The sequence below is a fragment of the Peromyscus leucopus genome, unplaced genomic scaffold, assembly GCF_004664715.2.
Source record: "Peromyscus leucopus breed LL Stock unplaced genomic scaffold, UCI_PerLeu_2.1 scaffold_932, whole genome shotgun sequence".
NCBI lineage: Eukaryota > Metazoa > Chordata > Mammalia > Rodentia > Cricetidae > Peromyscus > Peromyscus leucopus.
In genome coordinates this window covers 204,666-228,156 of record NW_023505874.1, presented here as the reverse complement: position 1 = coordinate 228,156, position 23,491 = coordinate 204,666, and the positions used below count along the sequence as shown (strand labels likewise).

Here is a 23,491-nt window from a genome sequence, read left to right as displayed (position 1 = left end):
AACAAAAAATAGTAAGGGGAATATTAACAGCCTTTTGTTAGAATTATGATATCAAGATGATTATTCTTCAAATATGTAACTTTGCTAGTTCTACTAAATATATGTTTATTTATGTTAATGAACAACTTGAATCACTTTGATGTACCTTGTTCTATTATCTCAGTTAACAGCAGAAACAGAAAATTTATTTGTTAAAAAATAAACTATTCATTATTTATTGTTTATCTAAAAAAGTAGAAATATATGAGAGATAGCTAGACATTTTCAAGTCAATGAGGCCTAGATTGGAAGAAGAGAATTCCTGAATAGGGAGTTAAACATGCAGAGGCTACATGTAAGTTTAACAATAATAAAAATCAGGAGGGTGAGTGTTTGAAAAGTGACACTCTCTTATAGTTTATACAGAGAGAACTCCCTTGGCCAGGTGAGCCTCTAATGACCCAAATTTCTGGAGAGCTCTCTGATGCAATCCAGCCATTTAGCAGATAAGGTTAAGAACACTCTGGTTCTCTTTCTACTTTTGTAAAATGAAGTGATTTCTTTCTTTCTTTTAAAGATTTATTTATTTATTTATTTACATGTGAGTGTTCTGTTCTCCTGTACATCTTCATGACAGAAGAGGGTATCAGATCCCACTGTAAATGGTTGTGAGCCACCATGTGGTTGCTGGGAATTGAACTCAGGACCTCTGGAAGAGTCAGTGCTCTTAAACCACTGAGCCATCTCTCCAGCCCATGAAGTGATTTCTGAACTACATAATGGTCAAAGTTTTCTATCTCTCAAAGTCTTACTATTTTTAAACTTCAATTTAGTAAAAGTCATAAAAATTAACATATTGGTCAACAAGCTAAATTGTTAATGGCAAACTGACATAAACGAACACAGTGTATAGTTGTTTCAATAGTTTTCATATCCACACTTCCAGACTTCACAGCAAGGCAGTCATTTTACTTTCATGTGAAGTGTGAGTCTAGTGTCTGAAACAAGCATTTGCCTGACTTTACAGGTTAGTTTCAAAGGTCTGGAAGAAGTCAGCTGTCACTAGATAACACCGCTCTGGCTTCACTTCTAACAACTTCAGTAATTTACACACTCCATTTAACCTCATCACTCTTTACGATCATCCATACCACAAATTTCACTATGTATGTGGCTTGTCTGCCTCTCTCTACATTTGTTATATTTTGGTCTCAACCCTTAATACTCTTTAAAAGTAAAATCAATTAGAAATAAAAGCATTTTCCTTATGTACCAGAGCAGATCTGTCTAAATCATAAACCTCTCTCCAATGGGATCCACACAATGGTTTTTAAAAGTCCTCCAAGGGAAGAGATCATAGTCTACACCAATCTCATCCATGGCCAGGTACCACATAGCTAATTCCAGCTAGACAGCTGTAGAAAGAAGCTGACAGCCACTGGAGATGAATGACTTCATACCCTCCTTCATTAACAGGAACAGCTGGAAAGGGAAGACAAGGGACTAACCCATACTGGAAGTAGCTTAGAAATGTCTGGGTCTCACAGAATCATTTCTTCTTATAAATAACCTATACTGAGTGATAATGCCTCACAAAAGGCTTTAGCAATTTTTAACATTTCCACAAAATCTTGGATGACTTCAGAAAAAAATGCAAAGTAGTTTTGCAAAAATTTAAGACAGAAAATCATGTATATCTATTCAGAAAACTACTTAACAATCTTGGTCGATAAACTATATTCTTTGTTCATTTTATTTTAAAAGACATAAATTTCTTTTACAGAGAATGCAGATAGTATTTTATTTAAGCAAATTAGCAAGATGGCACTTGTTATAAAATGCCACCCTTTCAATTATGTAAAGTAAATCTGTATCCCTAAATTGCTGAGTTATGATCGTAACTTTTTCTTAGCTTTCATATTAATTCTGAAAAATCTAGTATAATTTTTGAGGTTTGACAATGCAAAGTCACAACTATAGCAGTTAAGGGAACTGTACAATGTAAAAATTTTGCCTATAATTTTATCAGTAATAAAATCAATTCTTATTAAGTTAAATTCCAGCTTTATAGATTTATCTAAACAAAAATTACCTACAGCTATTACTTTTACTTTAGCTCCTAACTACAACCTTCTAAGTTCTGTTTACTCCTTAAAAAGGAAGGAGATGTATGCTTAGATGTACACAACACATGGTAAGTTAGACCCTTTTGAGAAGGTCCCACTATGGTCCCAAACTTATCAAGGTCCTGGCTGGCCTGGAACTCATGGAGCTCTACTTGCCCTGTCTCTCGAGGGCTGAAGGCGTATGCCAGCGTGCCAGGCAGTGCTTAGGTTTCATAACACTAGTCACTCTTTTCTTGTAACATTGGCAAATAAGTACAAACTGTATCTAATTTATAAAAAGTACATTCTGGTATACTTTAGCTCACTTAAATATAAATAATTTTTTTAAAAACTGGTTAAAATGTTACCTAAAATACAGAAATTGCAGAAAAATCTCCAGATATAATTTCAATTCTAGCCCCTTTCTGAAACTTAGATAATAGATATAAATGGAGTGGATCAACCAGGTTTTTACTATTATACTGTTTTATAGCAAAAAGCAATATACTAGAAAGTATTTCTGCATACACCTTTTAATGAGTTGTGACACACAAGAAGTGGCAGGGAAAAATCTCTGACAGAACAGAAGATACATGCAGTACCCTCAAAATGCATAAAGTCCAGCAGCACCATAAGAATGTATTATCCAAACGTTAGAAGACTCCAAATATAATCAGTGCTTCAAAGAGCCTATTTTCCATTACAGTAGCCAAACTTATCAAAAATTGTCAGTACAAAAATAGCTTCACAAACTGCTGATATAAGTTCTGAACTCTCAAAAACATTATAGCAGTTATTTACCAATATAATACTGCATCTCTGAGAATCAAAGTTATAAACAATAAAAAATTTTAATTTCAGTAGTATATTTCAGTATCACATTCCAACAGCACTACAATAATATATAAAACTTACTACTTCTGAGAGAATTTAGGTTGTCTTAAATCTTATTTAAAAAATCGAAACACTTATTGTAAGAGAGAACACATTCTAGAATTCCAAACAAATGACACCAGGAAGCAAACCATTGCCTTGAAGGAGAGAGGGAAACTTTTGTACACGCGTCCACACAAGTTCGTCTATTAGGATCTAAATGCATTTTAGTTACCAGCTAGTTTAAGACTACGGTCTCAAATTACACCCTCAAAAGTCACTTCAGTTTGTCAATGTTTTTGTTCAATCCCAAAAGGATATTATCATGTAAGTTAAAATAATTATAAAAAAAAGCAATTTAGAAAAGATGTAATAACATATCCTCAAAGAAATTAGTAAACATTCACCCTCACGTTTTCCATCTCCTAAGCTTTTGAAAGCATTTAAAGTAGACCAAAGAGTGTTCACTCTTCAAAACATATTCGATTAGACTATTTTTGCATAGTTTATGAAAGGGACACAAAACAGTCCTATAGCACTTGACTAAAGAGTACATAAGAGCTCATATGCTTACATTTTAATTCAGCAGTACAGTTTTTAAAATTCAAAGAAAGTAGTAGATGATTCAAGGTAAGGCATGATGCCACTGAATTAGGGAAAATAAAACTGTCACAGCTTAGTTTATTTCCTTAAAAGTTCAAGATAATTTTAAGAAACTATTTGTGGATGAAATTATGGATCTAGGATTTGCTTTTAAAATAATACAACACAGGCTGAAAAGTTGGCTCAGTGCTTAAAAGCACTTGTTGCTCTTATAGGTTGCTCAAGGTTCAGATACCAGCACCCACATAGTAGCTCACAACCATCTGTAACTCTAGTTCTAGGGGATCTGACACCCTTTTCTGGCTTCTTTGGGCACCAGGCATGGGCATGCCTGCATGCAAAACACCCATACACATAAAATTTTTAAAAAATTATTATGTATGCATTATGATATGTATACCTATATACATACTAGGGCAGGGTCTGAAGAACTGAGCTGTCAAATCAAAGTGATTACTAATGAGCAACTGGACCTAGGACACATGAACTAAATTTTAGGATTTAGTTTTCTCATAAGCCAAAGGCATATGCTTTCAAACTATGATGCTTCACATTGTAAGTCAGCATGCACATATGTATGCGTAACACTGAAACACTACAGTCAGCTTTACTGATGTCTGCTACTTATCTTCTTTTTCAGAAGCCATGAAAAACCTATTAAGTTGATTTGAAACTACCATCGTTTGGGAAATCTTGAATAATACCATCTCTGAGGTCTTCTATCGTTTTGACAATCAGGAATTCTTGCAGTAACTGTAAATAATCTACCTCCCATGATAATCTTTATTTCAATCAAGGAAGTAGATGAATCCTGAATCATGTATCATTGAATTAAAAGGAATACTTTTATAAAATCCTATAGCTGGGAATTCTTAAAATAATAAGAAAAACTGTATGATTATAAAATGCCTTCAACATAATTGTAAGGTTAAACTGATCTCCTAAGTTTTCCATTTAGAACACTGTCAAATCCTCCATGACAAGTCATGGTCACAGAAGTATCTTCAAGGTAAAAGTGGTTCCTAACAGACACTCAAGAACACAGGAAAAGAGTCAGCAGATGGGGACCAATTCTAGGAAAGTAACATCAATATTAAGGATTATGAAAACAATAAACATTTAGAAAATTTTAAATGTATAAACTAGAAGGAGCTTTTACAAATGTTAAATTTAAAAATTCTTATTTCCAAATGCCACAGTATTCAGTACAGATGGCTCAATTTAGGTGTTAAATTTTATAATTACAATCAGTGCAGTTCAGTCTTTTAAATGGAAAGGTTAAATATTACTTGATAGAAAGGAAGTTTTTCCTTTCCTTAATGCAGTAAAATATTTTAGAATCCTATCCTACAATATCATTCTTTATAATTAAATAATGTAATTTTTGTAATGCTATCAAAGAATTGCAGTCTTGTTAAAAGACTGGTCACTAAATCCACATGAATGTGTGGTAGTCAGATTGAGGGAATGAGGGTTTCCTGAGTTCAGCTCTCTGTACAGCTAGAGAACAAAAGCACTTGCACTACAGTAACCCAAATCATGAACAACTTACTTCAAAATGTTTTACTATCATATGTAGAGTTGGTATTAGAGCATCCTTACATTCAAAATATCCCATTTAGTCTTAAAAATCACGCCTGATTTCCTTCCTCCTCAGCCTGATAAAATTACTCAGTGCTTGTCTAATATGTTTAATCCTATGCACCTATTACTTGATACAGTTAAATGAAAATTAAAATTCACTTAGGACAGTTTAAAATATGTCACTTTGAACTCCCCCCTTCCCCCAGACAGGGTTTCTCTGTGTAGCTTTGAAGCCTGTCCTGGAACTCACTCTGTTGCCCAGGCTGGCCTTGAACTCAGAGATCCGCCTGCCTCTGCCTCCTGAGTGCTGGGACTAAAGGCGTGCGCCACCAGCCCTTTCACTTTGCAACTTTTCTGTCAAAAAATTTTATTTTCTAAAACTTGGGTCCTCCAAAACAATGTGCAGTAAAATAAAACTATTTTCTAATTTTACATAAACTACTATTCAGATAAGAGTAAAAATTAATGTTAAGGCAGATTACAGACAGGCTTTGTTAAAAAAAAATAATTTCAATAGTACCATTTCACATTCCTCTTTACAGTCTAATAATAACACAGTGTGGCCAATAATTAATGCAACTAGCTTATAATACATTTAGAACACACTGTATCTTTTAGACTACAGAATTCTTTTAAAAATTCAGAAGCAATTTAAGCTTTTCTTCTGTTGGTACACAAAACAGTCTGCCATTACTTTTCACAGGCTCCAGCCTGGTATCTACTGTCATCTGTGAACGCTGGTACGACACCTCTAGGACTACAGAAAAGCTTCACTTTAAAGTGGGAATCCGATTACTTCTAGTTACAATGTATAATTCTTATGTTACACACATGAAAACAGAAAACTAGGTAACAAAAGGGGTCTTCAAAAATAGAAGAGATTTTCCAGCATCAGGAGGCAGAGGCAGGCGGATCTTTGTGAGTTCAAGGCAGTCTGGTCTACAGAACAAGTTCCAGGACAGCCAGGGCTGTTACACAGAGAAACCCTGTCTTGAAACAAACAAACCCCCAAAAGGGGATTTATGTTTTGTTCCATTGAAAAAGTTTCTTGTATAATTAACTCACTATCCTTTTTCCACACAGATAATGAAAATATTCATTCAGTCAATTTGAGCAACCAAAAACAACAAATTAATTAAAGAAGTCTGACCTGGGCTTTCCACTCAAGAGTTTCTGAACCAAATAAGCCTCCATATTTGCACATCCTACTGAATCATGATTGCTGAGAGTTGAACGGGTACCTATGTGAGAACGGCAGCGCATTCTGATATTTGCACATCCTACTGAATCATGATTGCTGAGTTGAACGGGTACTATGTGAGAACGGCAGCGCATTCTGAGCTGGCTCAGTCCTTGGCTCCGAGTTCTGTGTCACATCCGGTGTCCGTTCATCATCCGTGCCATTTATGCTTTCTGGGGTTAAAGGAGACTGAAGGTCTCCTCCTGCGGACTCCTATAAAACAAAAGAAGAGAGAAAGGAGAGTAAGAGATTGCTTTAAAGTGTTACACTTTTGTTCAAGCACACAATGTCATCTAATGAAGTCCTTGTGATGAAATCAGATAGCAACTAAAATTTGAATAGATTAAAAAAAGATAATTATTTTTTCATGAAAGCAACTCATAAGAAAATTAACTAAAATACAATATAATTTAAAATTATAAAGATAACAATTTAGAAATGTAATTTTAAAAAACGTGAAATATTTGGGTTAATAAAAGTAATCAAGTGAAATTAATGGTATTCATAAAATTACTCTAGAATGAAAAATTGGCAGCTGGGCAGGATGGTGTTTGTCTACAATCCCAGCACTCAAGAGGATGAGGCAGGAGGATAGTATACTTGAGGCCATCCTGAGCATCCCAGTGAGACACTGTCTCAGAAAAAAAAACATCACCCACTCTGAGTAAGGCAATGTGGGAGGCATTGGTACTCCATCCTTCCTCACCAGACTCTGTACTAATTCAAATAATGCTGAAACGAAATTTCTTTAGTTTCATCCTTTTTAGCTAAACTAAAACAGGCCCTTTATTATTTAACAAACATTCACGAAAGACTCATTCCACTCGTTCTTTCATACTTCAATAAAAACTGTCATACCTCTCTCTTCTGTGCAGAAGTTGAGAGGAAAATCTGGGAGAAATTTGGTGATTGTCATACACACAGAAGATGGAGTTGAGGTTCCAGGCAAGCACCCATCATCCTCTGGTGTCAATTATTCCCCACACTGTCACCATTCGGGCCACCATCTCTGGAACCCCAGCTTCTGGCAACTGTAACAGTCCTTACACAGGGCACAGTTCTGCCGGCATATAAGCAAGGCCATGGGTTTCCTCTGCTCCTGTCTGACAGAGGTCACCTTCCTTTAAGACACTGCTTCGCTGACTGCTGAAACTCAGACTTCTCATGGAGGGTTTTCACAGAGTTCTAAATATAAAGTCTAGCAGACTAACAAACTTTTCATTATGTTAAAAGCATTTTACAATTTTATATCAATATTTAGGATTAGCAAAGCAGTAAGCATTTAGAAACAATCCTGCCCTCCAGCCCCCGCAAAAAAAAAAAATAAAAATAAAAATCAATCAATCAATCAATCCTGGGAAAAAGAGGAATAGAAAGGAAAGAAAAGGAAAAAGAATATCTGAGTCTGAAAAACCCATCTATTTTTTTTAAAGATTTATTCTCTAGTTCATATGTAGGTATGTGTTTGTGTGAGTGTATGCACGTACCCACAGAGGCCAGAAGAGTGCAGAGCATTGGATCCCCTGGAGCTGAAGTTACTTGGGGTTGTAAGCTCCCTGATATAGGTGCTGGAAACTGAACTCTGGTCCTTTGTAAAAACAAGTATTCTTACTGCTGAGCCATTTCCAACCCCTAAGTAATATTGTAACTGATTGAACGGGTCAATCTTCACTCTGTTTATATACTTTGTACCCGGTAACTGCATTAAACGCCTAACAGGAGCCAGTTGTATTTACCTTCAAGATTGTTTATGCCAACTGTATTTACATAATTAATAACTGGATTAAATATTATGTAAATTAATAATTTAAAAGGCTAAAACTAGAGTAGTTATTTTAATTAAAATCAAATTAAATGCTCTAAAATGTCTGAAAAGTAAATGGCTATAAAGTAAAATAAAATTCACAGGTGAATTAAGCACATAATTCACTATGTATTTTTACATACTATCGTACCAGATATCAGAGAAAAGATAAAAAATAGAATATTCTGATATCTTTGCAAGTGCCAAGCTTTAGCTCTATTTAACAACCTTGAATTCATCTCCCTCTGCCTCCTGACTTCAGACGCAATGTGACCAGCAGCAGCTCACCTTCTCTGACGCAGTGAACATATATCCCTTTGAATTGCAAAGCCCAAATAAACACACCCATAAAAACAAAAACAAAGCAAAGCAAAAAACCAACCTCAAAACTCAAGAAAATGTGTAGAGGGCAAAAAGGTCCTGTGTACACAGATAAGCACTGGAGAAGCCAGGAAAATTAAACACACACCTGATCTCCCCTGCGCTCTCCAAAGGGAGAAGCTATTTGGCTGTTCTCCAGAATGTTGGGGGGAAATGTAGTTTACAACCTGGAAATCCTTTGCTACCTGCTGAGCCAGTCTCTGCCCATCTCACTCAGAACATTATGTTTGTTAATCCCAGACCCTTTCCCCCTAAATCTTGAGCATTGCTTCTAGGCCTTAAAACTTTTCCTTGTGAGAGAGATGTCATCTATACTTTACAAGAGCCTAAATGACTTCTGTGTCATCTTAAGGCCAGGCCAGCCGTGACACCACAGACACTGTGCTTACTCAGTCACTCGCCCTAGACCCTTCCTTATCTTGGAGCACTGTTTCTGAGTCAAAGAGAACCCATTTCAGGGAAGAAGCCATACATGTACTTTGTAAAGAGCTCCATGGTAAACATATCTTGAGCTTGGCTGAACTCAAGGGGATGAGTTGTTATCTGGAAACTTTATCCAAAATTGCACTGTGCTTAAATTTGGCAAAAATATACAAGCTATATCTGAATATATCAGACTCCAAGACATCTCGGCCCCGCACCGGTTACCTACATCAGGGTGGACCGAGTTTCGGTCTTCCCTCGGCAGGCTCTTTCCCTGCCTGCTTTACAACCTGCAGAGATCTCCCACAATAACTAACTGTTAGTATAGTCAGTCTGTTAGAATCAAAACATAGAAAAGAAAGGTAGGATTCAAGTCAACAACATATTCAAAGGTTTTAGATTAAAATATTGGAGAATTAAAATTATTGAATGTAAACATAAAAATTTTAAGTAAGAATCCTTTAAAACGTTTTCCTCACATCCCACTCCCCCGCCCAATAATGGAGATTGAATCTATGGCCTCCTGCACATTAAGCAGACACTATATCACTGAGCTATATAGCTCAACCCTGTTTTTTACTTACTGTTATGATAAGACAGGATCTTTATTTATTTAGTTGCTGGAATGGCTCTAAATTCAGCATGTAGCCCAGGCATACTTTACAATCCTCCTCTCAACCTCCAGAGTACTTGGGATGACAGACCTGTTCAATCCTTAGCTCTCTTTTTTGATTAATAGACCAACTATTGGTTTTGATTCCAAGAGACAAAAAGAGCTGTAGCCTACAGTCCCAATCTGTTCCACTCCCTTCCTACTGCTCTCGACTTCACCTAGACGGCTTATAGTCTAGACAGACTTGACTAACAGTTACAGTGCTACATTGACAGGCTCATGCTAACTTTAACACTCTCCATACTCGGCCAGGAGTATGCACTGCCTTAGTTCAAGAGTAACTCCTGTCTAAATGCAAGACTCCTTTTATTTCATGGTTTGAAGGAAATGGAATGACTTGTCTATAGCATTCCTTACGTAAGACCAATCACATCAGTATCTCCTGAAAAGAAAGCAGAAATACAAATATCTGGGCTCCATCTTAGAATTAAATAAGAAACTATAGTGTGCTTTAATAAGTTTCCAAAAGAATTCTGACGCATGTTGTGCTGGTTGTTTTTGCCAACTTAACACAAACTAGTCATCTGAGAAGAGGGGATCTCAATTAAGGAATTACCTCTATCAGACTGGCCTGAAGACAAGCCTGTGAGGCATTTTCTTGATGAATAATTGATGTGGGAGGGTCCAACCCAATGTGGGCAGTGCCAACTCTAAGCAGGTGGTCCTGTGTTATGTAAGAAAGCAAGTTGAGGGGGCTGGAGAGATGGCTCAGTGGTTAAGAGCACTGGCTGCTCTTCAGAGGTCCTGAGTTCAATTCCAGCAACCACATGGTGGCTCATAACCATCTATAATGTGATCTGATCCCTCTTCTGTCATGTAGGTGTACATGCAACTTACATAAAAATACATGAATAAAGAAAGCAAGTTGAGCCGGGCAGTGGTGGCGCACGCCTTTAATCCTAGCACTCGGAGGCAGAGCCAGGCGGATCTCTGTGAGTTCGAGGCCAGCCTGGGCTACCAAGTGAGCTCCAGGAAAGGCGCAAAGCTACGCAGAGAAACCCTGTCTCGAAAAAAAAAAAAAAAACAAAACAAAAAAAAAAAAAAAAAAAAGAAAGCAAGTTGAGCAGGTCATGAGGAGCAGGCCAATAAGCAGAGTTCCTCCATGGCCTCTGCTTCAGCTCCTGCCTCCGGGTTCTTCCCTGTCTGAGTTCCTGCCTTGGCTTCCCTCAACAGACTGTGACCTGGCATATGTAAACCAAATGAACCCTCTCCTCCTCAAGTTGCTGTTGGTCATGGTTTTACCAAAGCAATAGAAACCCAAAGCCATATGGCATCTATGTTTTCCTAACAAGTATTATGTGCCACGCACTATTTAAAGACTTTATAATTATTATTCTCACCATTATAACACACTCACTCAACAACAACAGGTGCCTATATTTCCTAAGGATTTACTATATATAAGCATTTTCTAATCCTTATTGAAGTCTCACAATAACCCTGAGAATATGTTGGTCTTATTCCCATTTTTTATGTCCAACTTCCACCTCCCAGTTATTCACCTAATTCATAAAGCTAATAAAGGTTAGTGCCAAAATTCAAGCCCAGCTCTAGAGCACACATTGCTCACTAACCATGAGTTGCCATTACCCTTACCACACTCACCTCTCTCAATAAAGTGATATAATACTTATGCTAAGATGTATAAACACTCGAGTTAAACAACTTCTCTAGTCACAGAAAAAAATTTAAGTTTGTCTGGCTTGAAAATGCTCATGGTTTTGTGTTTTACTTTAAGTTATTGTTTGTTGTGTATTTGTTGAGGTAGAGGGGAAGGGAGGTTCAGAGGAGAGGGGGACAGAGAAACAGAGGAGGGGATAAGGAAGAGAAGGGGCACATGAGTGTTACAGCAGGAGGCGTTAGGGTCAAGAGCTGGGTCTCTCCTTCCAGCATGTGGCTCTGGGGATCAGTTTTAGGTTACAGGCTTGCACAGCAAGTGATTTTATATGCTGAGCCATCGTGTGCCCCATCTCATTTGTTTGTAGTGCTGGGCATCCAACCTAGAGTCTGGTGTGCAGGCTGACTCTATCACTGAGCTATATCCCCATCCCACACTTCAAATCTTAACTGAAGTAGTGTACCTCCTCAAGTAAAAAGAAGGATGTTGGCCGGGCGGTGGTGGCGCACGCCTTTAATCCCAGCACTTGGGAGCAGAGCCAGGAGGATCTCTGTGAGTTCGGCCAGCCTGGGCTACCAAGTGAGTTCCAGGAAAGGCGCAAAGCTACACAGAGAAACCCTGTTTCGAAAAAACCAAAAAAAAAAAAAAAAAAAAAAAAAAAAAGAAGGATGTTGATTATCTATTATCACCAGTTATTCAATTTAAATATTCCCATTCAAACAAAAGAGAAACATTAAGTTGTCACAAATGTAGGGAAGAGGAGGAAGGAGAAAATGTTTTTTCTTCTTTTCTCTCTGGCTCCTACACAGTAAGTTAACAGACTTGAAATATTTGAAAGGACAAATTAAGGCCTGTTTTTCAAGCACTGATCAAATTACGATATTATTCATTCTTTTTATATCATGGCATTTTTTCAAATATGAACATCTTTTCTATATTCATTTGACCAAAGCAAAAGCTTAAAGACTTTCCTTCCACCAGAGATAAGAAATTAGCTTATAACTTGTAACAGTTTACAATCAATTAAACACAATACTAAGTTATAACTGGAGAAACAGTAACTAAAGACAATGGCATGTATCATCCACTACAACTTTATTGATATTTTGTGTATTTACTTACTGAATGTGCTTTGTGTTGCATTTTTGGTAACAAGAAAATCATTCACCTAAAGAATCAGAACTCCCAATACATACTGGCTTTTATGACTAAAGGAATCACTGGAGCAGCAAAGCATTTGAAAAAGAGATTCAATGCAGTTTCACAAAGATCACTCAAATTATCCCAGGTTGCTGCAAGTATGGAAGAATGGACTTTGGTTTCAATCCACAATAAACGTTGTCTGTGAGCAAAGACATTTAGTAGAACTCTCCTAATTAAAATATAAATGAGTTCTTTATACTTAGTGAGGCTTACCAAATAGTTAGATATAAGTAGATTTCTAAGACCGGGAAGAACCACATGCCTTAAATTTTATAATGCTTTATATTTTGTAATGTTTGATTTTTTTAAAATTATTATTATTATTGTGGGGGCATATATAAACTATAGCAGACATGTGGGGTACAGAAGACATGGATGTTGGGGGGATGCAAACTATGGCAGGCATGTGGTAGAGGACATGGATGTTGGGGGATCCACAAGCTACAGCAGGCATGTGGGTAGAGGACATGGATGTTGGGGGATCCACATGCTACAGCAGGCATGTGGGTAGAGGACATGGATGCTGGTTCTCTCTTGCCACCTTGTCCACCTTGTGAGTTCTAGGGAGAGCACTCAGGTTGTCAAGATTGTACATAAGCAACTCTACTCTCAGAATCATCCAATATTTTGTAATGTTTGACTAGGTAAACTACTTCTCTCCTTTAGAACTAGTCAATACTTAGAGAAACTAGGAGCCTAGTGATGTCAAACTAGCCATGCTGGTACCACACAAAACATTTTCTTATCTGGCCTAGTACTGAAGAAACCTATTCCATTGTCTTAATCACTCCAGAGCCAGATTAAAGCCAGTAGAAACTGAGAGCCAATGAAATTGCTCAAACTAGCCAATCCTAAACTATTTTTATTGTTTCTCCACTTTTCCCATGAAATCCTAAGCGAAGTGCGGCACAGATTTCCTTGGCTCTTTCTGTCTCTTATCTACTCCCTCTGGCTTTCCCACGTAGATCTGCAGGGTGTGTCACACCTAGCTTCTAGACCACGAGCGAGCACATTTCTGTTTGTTTTTCTGAGACTCTCCTTTCTGTCTTACCACTGCAGGTGTAAAAGAACATTGACAAAAACACAGGTCGATCATTTTGTACTTTTGCTCTTCTGCTGTTAGGTATTGTGGTGGTTTGAAAGAAATTGGACCCGGTGGCACTATTAGGAGCTGTGGCCTTGTTGGAGAAGTGTGTCACCGTGGGGGCAGGCTCTGAGGCGTCTTTGGCTCAGGCTTCCCTCAGTGTGACTGTCAGTCCACTTCCTGTTGTCTGTAAGATGCAGCACTCTCAGCTCCTGCATCATGTCTGCCTGCACTCTGCCATGGACTGAACCTCGGAAACTGAAAGTGAACTCTTCAATGAAATGTTTTACTTTTGAAGAGTTGCTGTGGTCATGGTGTCTTTTCAGTACAATAAAAACTTCAACTAAGACCAGAAGATAAAGGTTATCTGAGTTAATATTGATTTTTAAAACTATTCTTGTAAACACTGATGTATTTCTCGGTCAGCAGAGACTAATTAAGAGTGCACTTCTCTATCTACTCTGGGTAATTTTGCCATTATTCTTCCAAATTTTACTCTGGCATAAGGATACGATGGTCTGAAGTGAGCAGGGCTCACACATGAGAGCAGGTCCAGCATACCCACCTGTGAAGGTGTACTGGTTAGTTCCATCTTCTCTTGCGACTTCTCCTTTGCGAGTCGAGCAGCTTCTTTAAATTCCTGAAACTTTTCTGCAAACTGAACACACAGAGACTATATGCATTAGCCAACGAGCAGTATGCCACTGGGCCTGCGCCTCCTTGGTTTTCCTTCATTTTCTGAACTGACTCTTACACAAGCAGCGCGGCCTCCTAACAAGCACAGCTTGTATTATGAAAATGAGGAAAAAAGAGCCTAAACCCCAGACACTGAACATAAGCGCTGCGATAAATCTTATTCAAAATATCACCATATCAAGAGGTTAGAATTTGATAAGCTGGCTTATCTGTATTCTTCTCTGGTTATTAAGAAACAATTTACTAAGACTCACATGAGTGGTAAAGTCAGCAGACAGGCGTATACTATACTTTTTTTTTAATTGCTAAGAAAATGCAACCATTTATGTATCTATTTGTACATCAAAATACTAAGAAAATGCTTAACTAATAATAAAATATAAATGCCCATATTATGTAAGTCATACAGACACATTACATATCATTATATTATCACTAACAACTAAAAAACTCATTAGCAAAGATTTCTAAATAGCCAATTCAGTAACAGAAAGCAATAACATAAAGTTAAAAAAGAAAAGAATAACATAAAAGGTCATTCAGATGAAAAAATTATTCATGAAATACTAATTCTTAGAAACACCACTGTCAGACACAGTACCTATTTGTTTGGGATATGGAAGCTATTTTATCACTATATTCAGATATAGTAAGTATATTTTAACTTGAAGAGGAAAAAAAATTCTTATAACATAAAGCCATTCCCAGACACCCTCTCCCAAAACAAACAAGTAAGAGGCTGTAAGCTGAGACTGTATGGACTGACAGGTTTTAACTGACTACTCCTTTACTCTGTTTGCTAGCCACTCAGTAGCTTGAAAAAACGTAATGAAAGATTTAATTTATTGTCAAAATTAATGAAGCTTAAAAGATATTTCATGAAAGTTTGTTTCAGAAATAAACTTACAATTTTAGCTCTTTGTTGTGAAAAATCATGAAATTCATGTAGTAAAAAGTATAATTTCTCTCCTTTAGCAGACAACCCAAAGAAAGTTCTATAAAGTGTCTGAGTAATGGCTAATGTGTTAGAATAAGCATCTAACTTTTCAAGGAGATCATTTCTGGAAGAGAAATTCATCTGAACTGCTATACTGAGAAACTCTGATCTAAAACTCACACCTATACCACAGTTCAAAAATATATTTAGAAAGTAAGACTTGCTAAGAGCAGTCCTATTAGGCCACACTCACACTGTGTCTTATAAAGAATGGGTTATAATCACAAAGGCAATAGTTAAAATAGCTTCAAACTTTGAGCTTTAAACTTTAATTTATATTGAAAACATACATGAAAAGGAATGTTTACAACTAAAACACAAGAAAAACAAATAGATTATTTCAACTACTAAACTAACTATAAATCAAGTCAATAAATATTCACAAAGGTGTAAGACATTTAAAATAACTCACTTTAAAGGATCTGAACAATTTCTACAGTAAATAAGCTTAAGGTTTAATGTATCTATGAACTGAATCTACCTACAAGAGTGTTACCTTGCATTTGAACAACTTAATTTTCAGATTCTGTTGATATCAAATCTCGTGTAAGCACTAAAATTCTGTTAAAGGTAAACCCTTTACACAGAAGAGTTATCACAGAAGTTTTAGCACAAATCTTTGTCTTGTGGGCACAGACTCTGGAGAGCCAGGTGAGTGCTCTTCATCCTAACCACCTTAGTGTCCTGTGCACCTTTCCACTCTCATATCCAGTCTTTCTGTGTGATTCCCACGAGCACTCAAGGGGCCCCTGATGGAAGGAAGCATGGGTGGCTTTCTTCATTGGCAGGACAACGGCTTTTATTTCTAGTATTTAGCTGGTGAAGCTCTGCACTTTGTAAGTCTTTCTGGCCATCGTAATTCATTTGATCAGCATTACTTGAGAAATTCTTGGTGCCAACTGGATCTCACTCTGTACTGCAGACAGTTCAGAGATTCTACATCCAAGCAAATCAGAGTTTTCTCAACAAACAATAACTTACATGACTGCGGTCATATTAGGAAACAAACAACAATAACAAAATCCAACTGAAATCGACATTCCTGCTAACTGTAACTTTCACTATTGGAAGAGTTTATGCTTATCTTGAAGACCATCTCCAATTATTTTTTTTTTAGCAAAATCCCTTCTGGAGAGGTAGTTCCACCTTTTCCTTACTGATACACATATAATTCACTATAATAAGCCCTCTTAACCAGTGGTGACTATTCTGGATGTGTATAATAAATCTTTATGCAAAATTATGAAGAATCCAAAGATATTTTTATTTTAATATGTTTATATTTATTTATAACATTTAATATTATATTAATATTCTTTTTAAAGTCATTATAGTTCTATAGTTCACAACTGAAATTAAACAAATTTCTTCAGTATTTTGTATTCTCTGTTTGCTATTATATATTTAGGACACATAAATTAGAGATGAAGATTTTCTCAGAGATTACTGAAATAACTTACTTTTGAAAGATGATGCTCAGAAGAGAATCCCAATCCGTAAACAGTGTTTGCCCGGCTATCAGCCCACTGGCCAAACTTTTGAGATGTTTTAGTAAATGTCATGTTTGGAGTGATGGTGCTATTTATTATTGCCTAAAAAATAAAGAAAAGTAGCCAGCCAAAAATAAGCAATAGGCATTTAAATACAAGATCATTGCAGCTACATAAAAAAGGATCATTTGTAACCCACAAAGTTAAATAAAGATAGTTGTAGTTGTGGCAATGTAGAAACATGTAACTAGTACAACTATAGATATATTTTTAATGATCAAAAAAACTTCAAGGTGTGTGTGTGTGTGTGTGTGTGTGTGTGTGTGTGTGTGTGTAGGTATGCGCACGCCTGTGCACACTAGACAACCTCAGATGTTGTTCTTCAAAAGCTGTCCAACTTGGTTTTTGAGGTCTCCCACTAGGACCTGAGGCTTGCTGATTAGGTTAAGCTGGCTGGCTACCAAGGCCGAGGAATTCACCTGTCTCCCCTCCCCAGTGCTAAGATTACAAGCATTACCACATAGTTCAGCTTTTGACATGGGTGCTGGGGATAGAACAGATCCTCATGTCTGCACAAGTAAGCACTTTACTGACTGAGAGAGTACCCAAGCTCCCAAAGATGTACCTTGTAAACCTACTGTTTTTTCACAAATTGACAATGGACAAATGTTAGCAGTTGCTTTTATCTTGGTTTTAGAGTTACTGTCCCTTTTTGGTAGAACGGTCATCAAACTCAGGACCTGGCACATACAAGGCAAGTGCTCAACCACTGAGCCTTCGAACGGGTTTGAATGTGGTCAGCTTCTTCCCTTTGAATGTTGAGGATCAATATTTATTAATCTTAGATGCTATTCTCTGGAAACAAATAGGCTTTAGTCTTAACAGAATCTTTCAAAAACTAAATGTATGAGGGACTGGAGAACTATCTCAGTGGTTAAGAGGGTTAAGAGAACTGGCTATTCTTCCAAAAGACCTGGGTTCAATTACTAGCACTTACATAGCAGCTCACAGCTGTCTGTAACTCTAGTTCCGGGGGACCTGACACCTTCTATTTGACTTTCCAAGCAACCAGCATGAATGTGGTGCACTGGCAGGCATGCAGGCAAAACACCTACATATATAAAATAAACTTAAATAAAAATAAATAAGGTATGAATGAATACAAATGACTTTGATATTACACAAAATATATTTTCATACCAAAAAAAAAAAAAAAAAAAAAAAAGACTTTCAATCACCCAGCAGGCCTTTTCTCTACTCAAAGAAAAAAAAACTCCTAAGAAGTATTTTCACTTTTCTTATAAAATAATAGATTGGTGGCAATATCATTTCTATTTCACATGTAATTTCTTAGAAGACACAGCATTTAGCATGTTAATAAAGATTAACTCTGGAGATCTTAACATGTTTCAGGTATTATAACATATTAACCCATGTTTCCTGCCAGCGCTGAAAGGAAAGGGTCATTTATAGTTGGGTAGTCTAGTATCCCTAAAATTAAGAAATATAATTGCACCAATAATAAAAACATTTGCCGGGTTGGTGGCGCACGCCTTTAATCCCAGCACTCGGGAGGCAGAGCCAGGTGGATCTCTGTGTTCGAGGCCAGCCTGGGCTACCAAGTGAGCTCCAGGAAAGGCTCAAAGCTACACAGAGAAACCCTGTCTCGGAAGAAAAAATAAAAAAATAAAAACATTTATGTTGTCAAATCTGAAGTTGTCATCTAGCAAACTAGTAAATGGGCAATGGGAATCCAGCATTTTCTGAAAAAATGTCTATTTGTTTACCAAGTGACCCACTACAAATGTAAATGTTTATGCGCTATCGGGACCTGATAGAGCTTTAACAAGGACACATGGACATACACGTCCACTAAAGAAAAGGAAGATGGCACAATGGAAACTGGCTCCCTCCTTTCTCACAGGAAACAGATGTTATCTATTGTTATATGAGAGCTTTATCTTTGTACTTGATCAATTTCTCCATTGATATTTATAAAGCATCCTCACCATTTAGTTCAAAACAGCTTCCACTCACATACCCTTTTAGGTATGTAAAACATGCTAACAATTATTTTAACTTGTGGAGCAGTTGTCAAGTAAAAGTTGAGGGGCTGGAGAAGTGGGTGAGCAGTTTAGAGCATTTGTTGATCTTGCAGAGGATCCGATTTTGATGCTTAGCACCTACATGGTAGCTTACAACCACCTATAACTCCAGTTACAGGCATCTGATGCTTTCTTCAGTCCTCTGCAGGCACCAGGCAAGCACACGGTGCACACACATACATGCAGTCAAAACACTCATCCATATAAAAATAAAATAATCTAAAAAGATTTTAGAAGGACTAACTCAAAAGAGACTATAACAAACAACCAAAGATCATTGATTTGTTTGTTGTTCTCTGAGTACCTATTAGCTAACAAGCACAGTTCTAGAAATTTGAGACACAACAGTAACAGAGGCAATGCAGTTATGGATTTCATTCTATAAGAGTTGGTTAGAGCAAAGAAATAGCTAACAATGGAATTTCAGATCATTCAAATAGCTGTGAAGTCCCTAAAAGGATACGACAGAGAGCAAAGGCAAGCAAATGAAGTCCAGCAAGCACTGTTCTAGATTGGTGGTCCTTCAGTGTTCTCCAAGGAACATTTAAAGAGGGACCTAAGTATTAACCAAGACCAAAAGGGCATTTTGGCATCAGACCCCACTAACTCTAAAAGGTGGGGTGATAACACATTTAATAAGCAACAAGAAATACTGACCAATGTGCTGGTGGACACTAGGGTTCATTTCAACCATTTCAAATTAACTTCATTGTGTCTTGTTAAAGAGGTCCATTCTAATCTCCATCTGAACCTTTCCTCGTTTCTGTATAATTAGTCCTTGAATCACGGAAGAAAAGCTTTAAATAATCCTATGCTTGAAAATCTGTATCTTAGATTTTTTTGACTAGAACACAACTAAGAAAATTTTCTGGTTTTTTGAGACAGGGTTTCTCTGTGTAGTCCTGGCTGTCTTGGAACTCACTCTGTAGACCAGGTTGGCAGCGAATTTAGAGAGCTGTTGGTCTCTGCCTCCCAAGTGCTGAGATTAAAGGTGTGGTTTTTTTGTTTTGTTTGTTTTTTTATAGAATTAAGATTTTTTTTTTTAAAAAGAAAAAATTAGTGATTTAAAATAAACAACTCTCAAACCTAGAGTTTTTGTCTAAGGTGAAGAGGTGGAAATGTGTCTCGTTTCAAATCAGGAATGCTTTGAACCTGGCTAGGCCAAGCTAGAGTCTTTATATCATGACCAGAAAACAAAAGCAATATGACATTGCTACACACCTTTCATTCCAGCATTTGGGAGGCAGAGAAAGGAGAACTTCTGAGTTCCAGGCCAGTCAGAGCTAAATAGTGAGAGCCTGTCTCAAAAAGCAAAAAAAAAAAAAAACAAACAAACTTCCTCATGTGTATAGTTCAAGCACAAAGAAAGAATAAAGGAACATTTCCTACTTATGGTACTCTGGGCTTCTTAAGGCAATCATAAAACAGAGATGGAGATGAGACAGCAGAAAGACTTGGGAAAACTGAAGTGCACCGAAGTATTTCAGTGTGGCTTTTCTTCCTGGACACGGACTACTTCCGCTGACCTTTCTTTCCATTTAACCCTTTTAACCCAGCTAATAAAAGTTCATTATCCTGGCAGTTTAGGTCAAATGATACAAGAGATTACAGAAACTGAAAGTTCAAGTAGGGAAAATAAATAACAGTCTAAAGTCAGAGATAATATTTAATATCTGTTGTACTTCACTAAACCAAACAGTTATGAGCAGTTACCCTTCATTAAATAACACTTCACAGAAATTAGCTATTATCATCTTTTAAGTCATTCACGTGAAAGTGAAAAGAAAACTAAATTATTCGGAGAAACACCAGTTAATCACATATGTAAGACACAAGGTATATATAGCCCTGAGGTCCTATAATCTAGAGACACAAGGTCCACTCCTGAAATAAATCTATTATCCCTGCCTGTCTTCTTTCTTTTCATTGTGGTAGCAGTGGTGATGGACACTATCAAGGCTTATGCATGCTACACCTCTAGCCTTCCCTATAAGATAGTTAAAAAGACAAGGAATGAACATAAAGAAAAAGCAGACTACAAGTTTAGCATTAAATTAAATGATCTTTTTAGCCTTCAAACCATACTAGGTCATATGTAAAAATTATTAGTCTAGTAATATTAATAATAAGTATATGTAGCACAATTGTACTTTTTTGTTGTTGCTACTGTAAAATGTGTTTATATTTATGTGTATGTGCACATGCATGCCCTGTAGGCCAGGGGACAACCTGTGGGAGTCTGTTCTCTCCTTCCACTGTGTGGGCCCCAGGGCTGTCAGGCTAGGTGACAAGCACCTTCACCTAGAGTCAACACACTGCTGCACATTATGCTTTTTAAAATGTATTTATTCTTTACAGCAATACTCTGGTGTAATAGTGCATGCACAGTTGTTAAGATCTTTTTTACATGTGAGAAAACAGATGCACACAAGTTAAATACCTTGTGTAAGGTCACATGATTTGAAAATCCCAATGAGGTGCTTTGGCTCTCTTCTGTGTTCCTAACTTGCACACTGAACTGATGAAAAGTTAGAAAGGCCTCATACCTTCAAGAAAGCTTGAAGGAAGGAAACCTCAGAATCTGATCTTTGGAATATAAGTTAGTTATATAAAATTCACTGGTAATAAATAAAAGATTTTCTCCTTTCTGAACAGCATACTACCCACCAAGCACAAAGTGTGTTCTACCGATATTAACTTATTTAATCTTTACAACTATTTACACTGATTTGAGAAAAAGGGTGCCCCGGAAAGCATTTTCTTCAAAGTCAAAACAGTAATTGACAGAGTTGAGGGTGGAGCCCAATTGTCCTTGACCATAATATTACATCATCTGCCTCTCTTAAAAGCAAAACTTTAAGATTTCTGTCTTACACTTCAGTTACTTTAGCTTTGAAGTTGGCAGGGTTCATGATTTAAGGGTACAGAAATTGTAAGGGTTAGTTATGTATTAACTGTGTTCTCCTAAAGGGTCTTTGTTGCTGTTGTTTTAAATTTACTTAATTTAATGTTTATGAGTATTTTGCCTGCTTGCATGTATATACACCATGTATGTGCCTGGTGCCTGCAGAGGTCAGAAAGGGGTGTCAGATCCTCTAGAACTAGTTACAGATGGTTATGAGCCTCTCTGTATGGGTGTTGGAACCCAAACCCAGATCCTTAGCCCCAAACCCCACGCCCCAAGAATTTTGTGATTTAAAGGCAGTATTGTAGAACATTCAAGTGTTCTATCTAGAGGTAGGTCATCATCAGGTCATTGGGAATGTGCTCCAGGAAAGTAATTCTTAAAAACTTCAATTCTTCTGAATGGGCTATCATAAAGGGAGAATGCCCCATTCAGCTCAACCGTGGCTCAAGATGTAATCACTTGCTCATCTTTAAGTCAGTCACCATTATCAAATCATTCAGCACTGCAACCAAGGAGAAGCCATCACTAAGCTAGGGCTATCTATCCCCTTTGGATTCTTAGCCTTCAAACCTCTAAGACAAATAAATCTTTTTCTCCACAAGTAGCCAACACCTGGTATTGTTATAACAATGAAAAAGTGACTAATAGGGAAATTCACTGTTCACCAGTATTTTCTTATCATTTAACATCGATACAAAACAGAGACACAAGGAATGCTCATTAAAATAAACTTATCCACCATAAGTCTGAAGAATATATTTCCTTATAAAACTCAATATAATAAGGAGTTAGTTAAATCAAAAAAAAAAAAACCTGATGAGCAAAAAAAAAAAAAATGTTGCTACTCTAAGAATGATCACTTTTTGTTTCTTCAAGTTAAGCTTTAATAATTCAAAAAGGAGTATTTTAATGGAAATAAAAATGTGAATGAACTTGAAGTTCTATGTTGACCAAAGCAAGAGAATGAGATTACTTAGTAACCGTGACTTACCTTTGAGCCGTCTAAACTGATTATCCTGTACACATTTCTTGTGCTGTCATAAAAGTAAGACACAGTGACTGCATGCTTTGCTGGTGGGACCCAGTTCTTCTTTGTGTTTGGGTCAATCTGGAAGACATGAGCTCGAGTGCTGAAGATAGGCTGTTCCCTGAGGGAGGGAAGAAAAAAACTACTGAAAACAGTTTCATTTCATTAGACAAGAGGACACAAAATGGTAACGGTGACTGCATTACTAGAAACTTACACATACCCACAAATAAGTTTTTCTTTCCAATATGAATAGTGGAAGTACTCCATTCTAAGCTTCTTTAAAACAACTATAGCCAATTCTTGCCACTCAGAGATTCTGTACATACACGTGAATTCAGCTACTCACTAAAAGTCATCAGTAACTCTGTGTGGGTTTTGCCAACTTGACACACACACTAGAGTCACCTGGGAAGAGAGAACCTAAACTGAGGAGCTGCATGCATCAGAATGGCCTTTGCCATGTCTCTGAGGAATTTCTTGACTAGTGATGGATGGGGGGGAGGGGAGCTCGGCCCACTGTTGGCTGTGCCACCTCCAGAGGGTGGTCCTGCATTGTATATAAGAAAGCAAGCTGGGCAAGCCAGGAAGCAGTCTTCCTCTGTGAATTCTGCTTGAGTTCCTGCCTTGGCTTTCCTCAATAATGGACTGGAAGCGGTAAGCCAAATAAATCATTTTCTCCCTCAAGCTTTTGGTTA

The 23,491-nt window shown here is 37.1% G+C and overlaps 1 protein-coding gene across 1 annotated transcript; it reads right to left on the bottom strand.

Annotated features, from left to right (window-relative positions):
* Positions 1 to 6,082: 6,082 nt before the first annotated feature.
* LOC119087284 (homer protein homolog 1-like) lies at positions 6,083 to 22,955 on the bottom strand (the record flags this gene model as incomplete). Its single annotated transcript, XM_037202027.1, has 4 exons — positions 6,083 to 6,597; positions 14,136 to 14,228; positions 16,724 to 16,855; positions 22,758 to 22,955. Coding segments are annotated over 4 exons (588 nt in total), but the record flags the coding sequence as incomplete, so codon positions are not given.
* Positions 22,956 to 23,491: the final 536 nt, after the last annotated feature.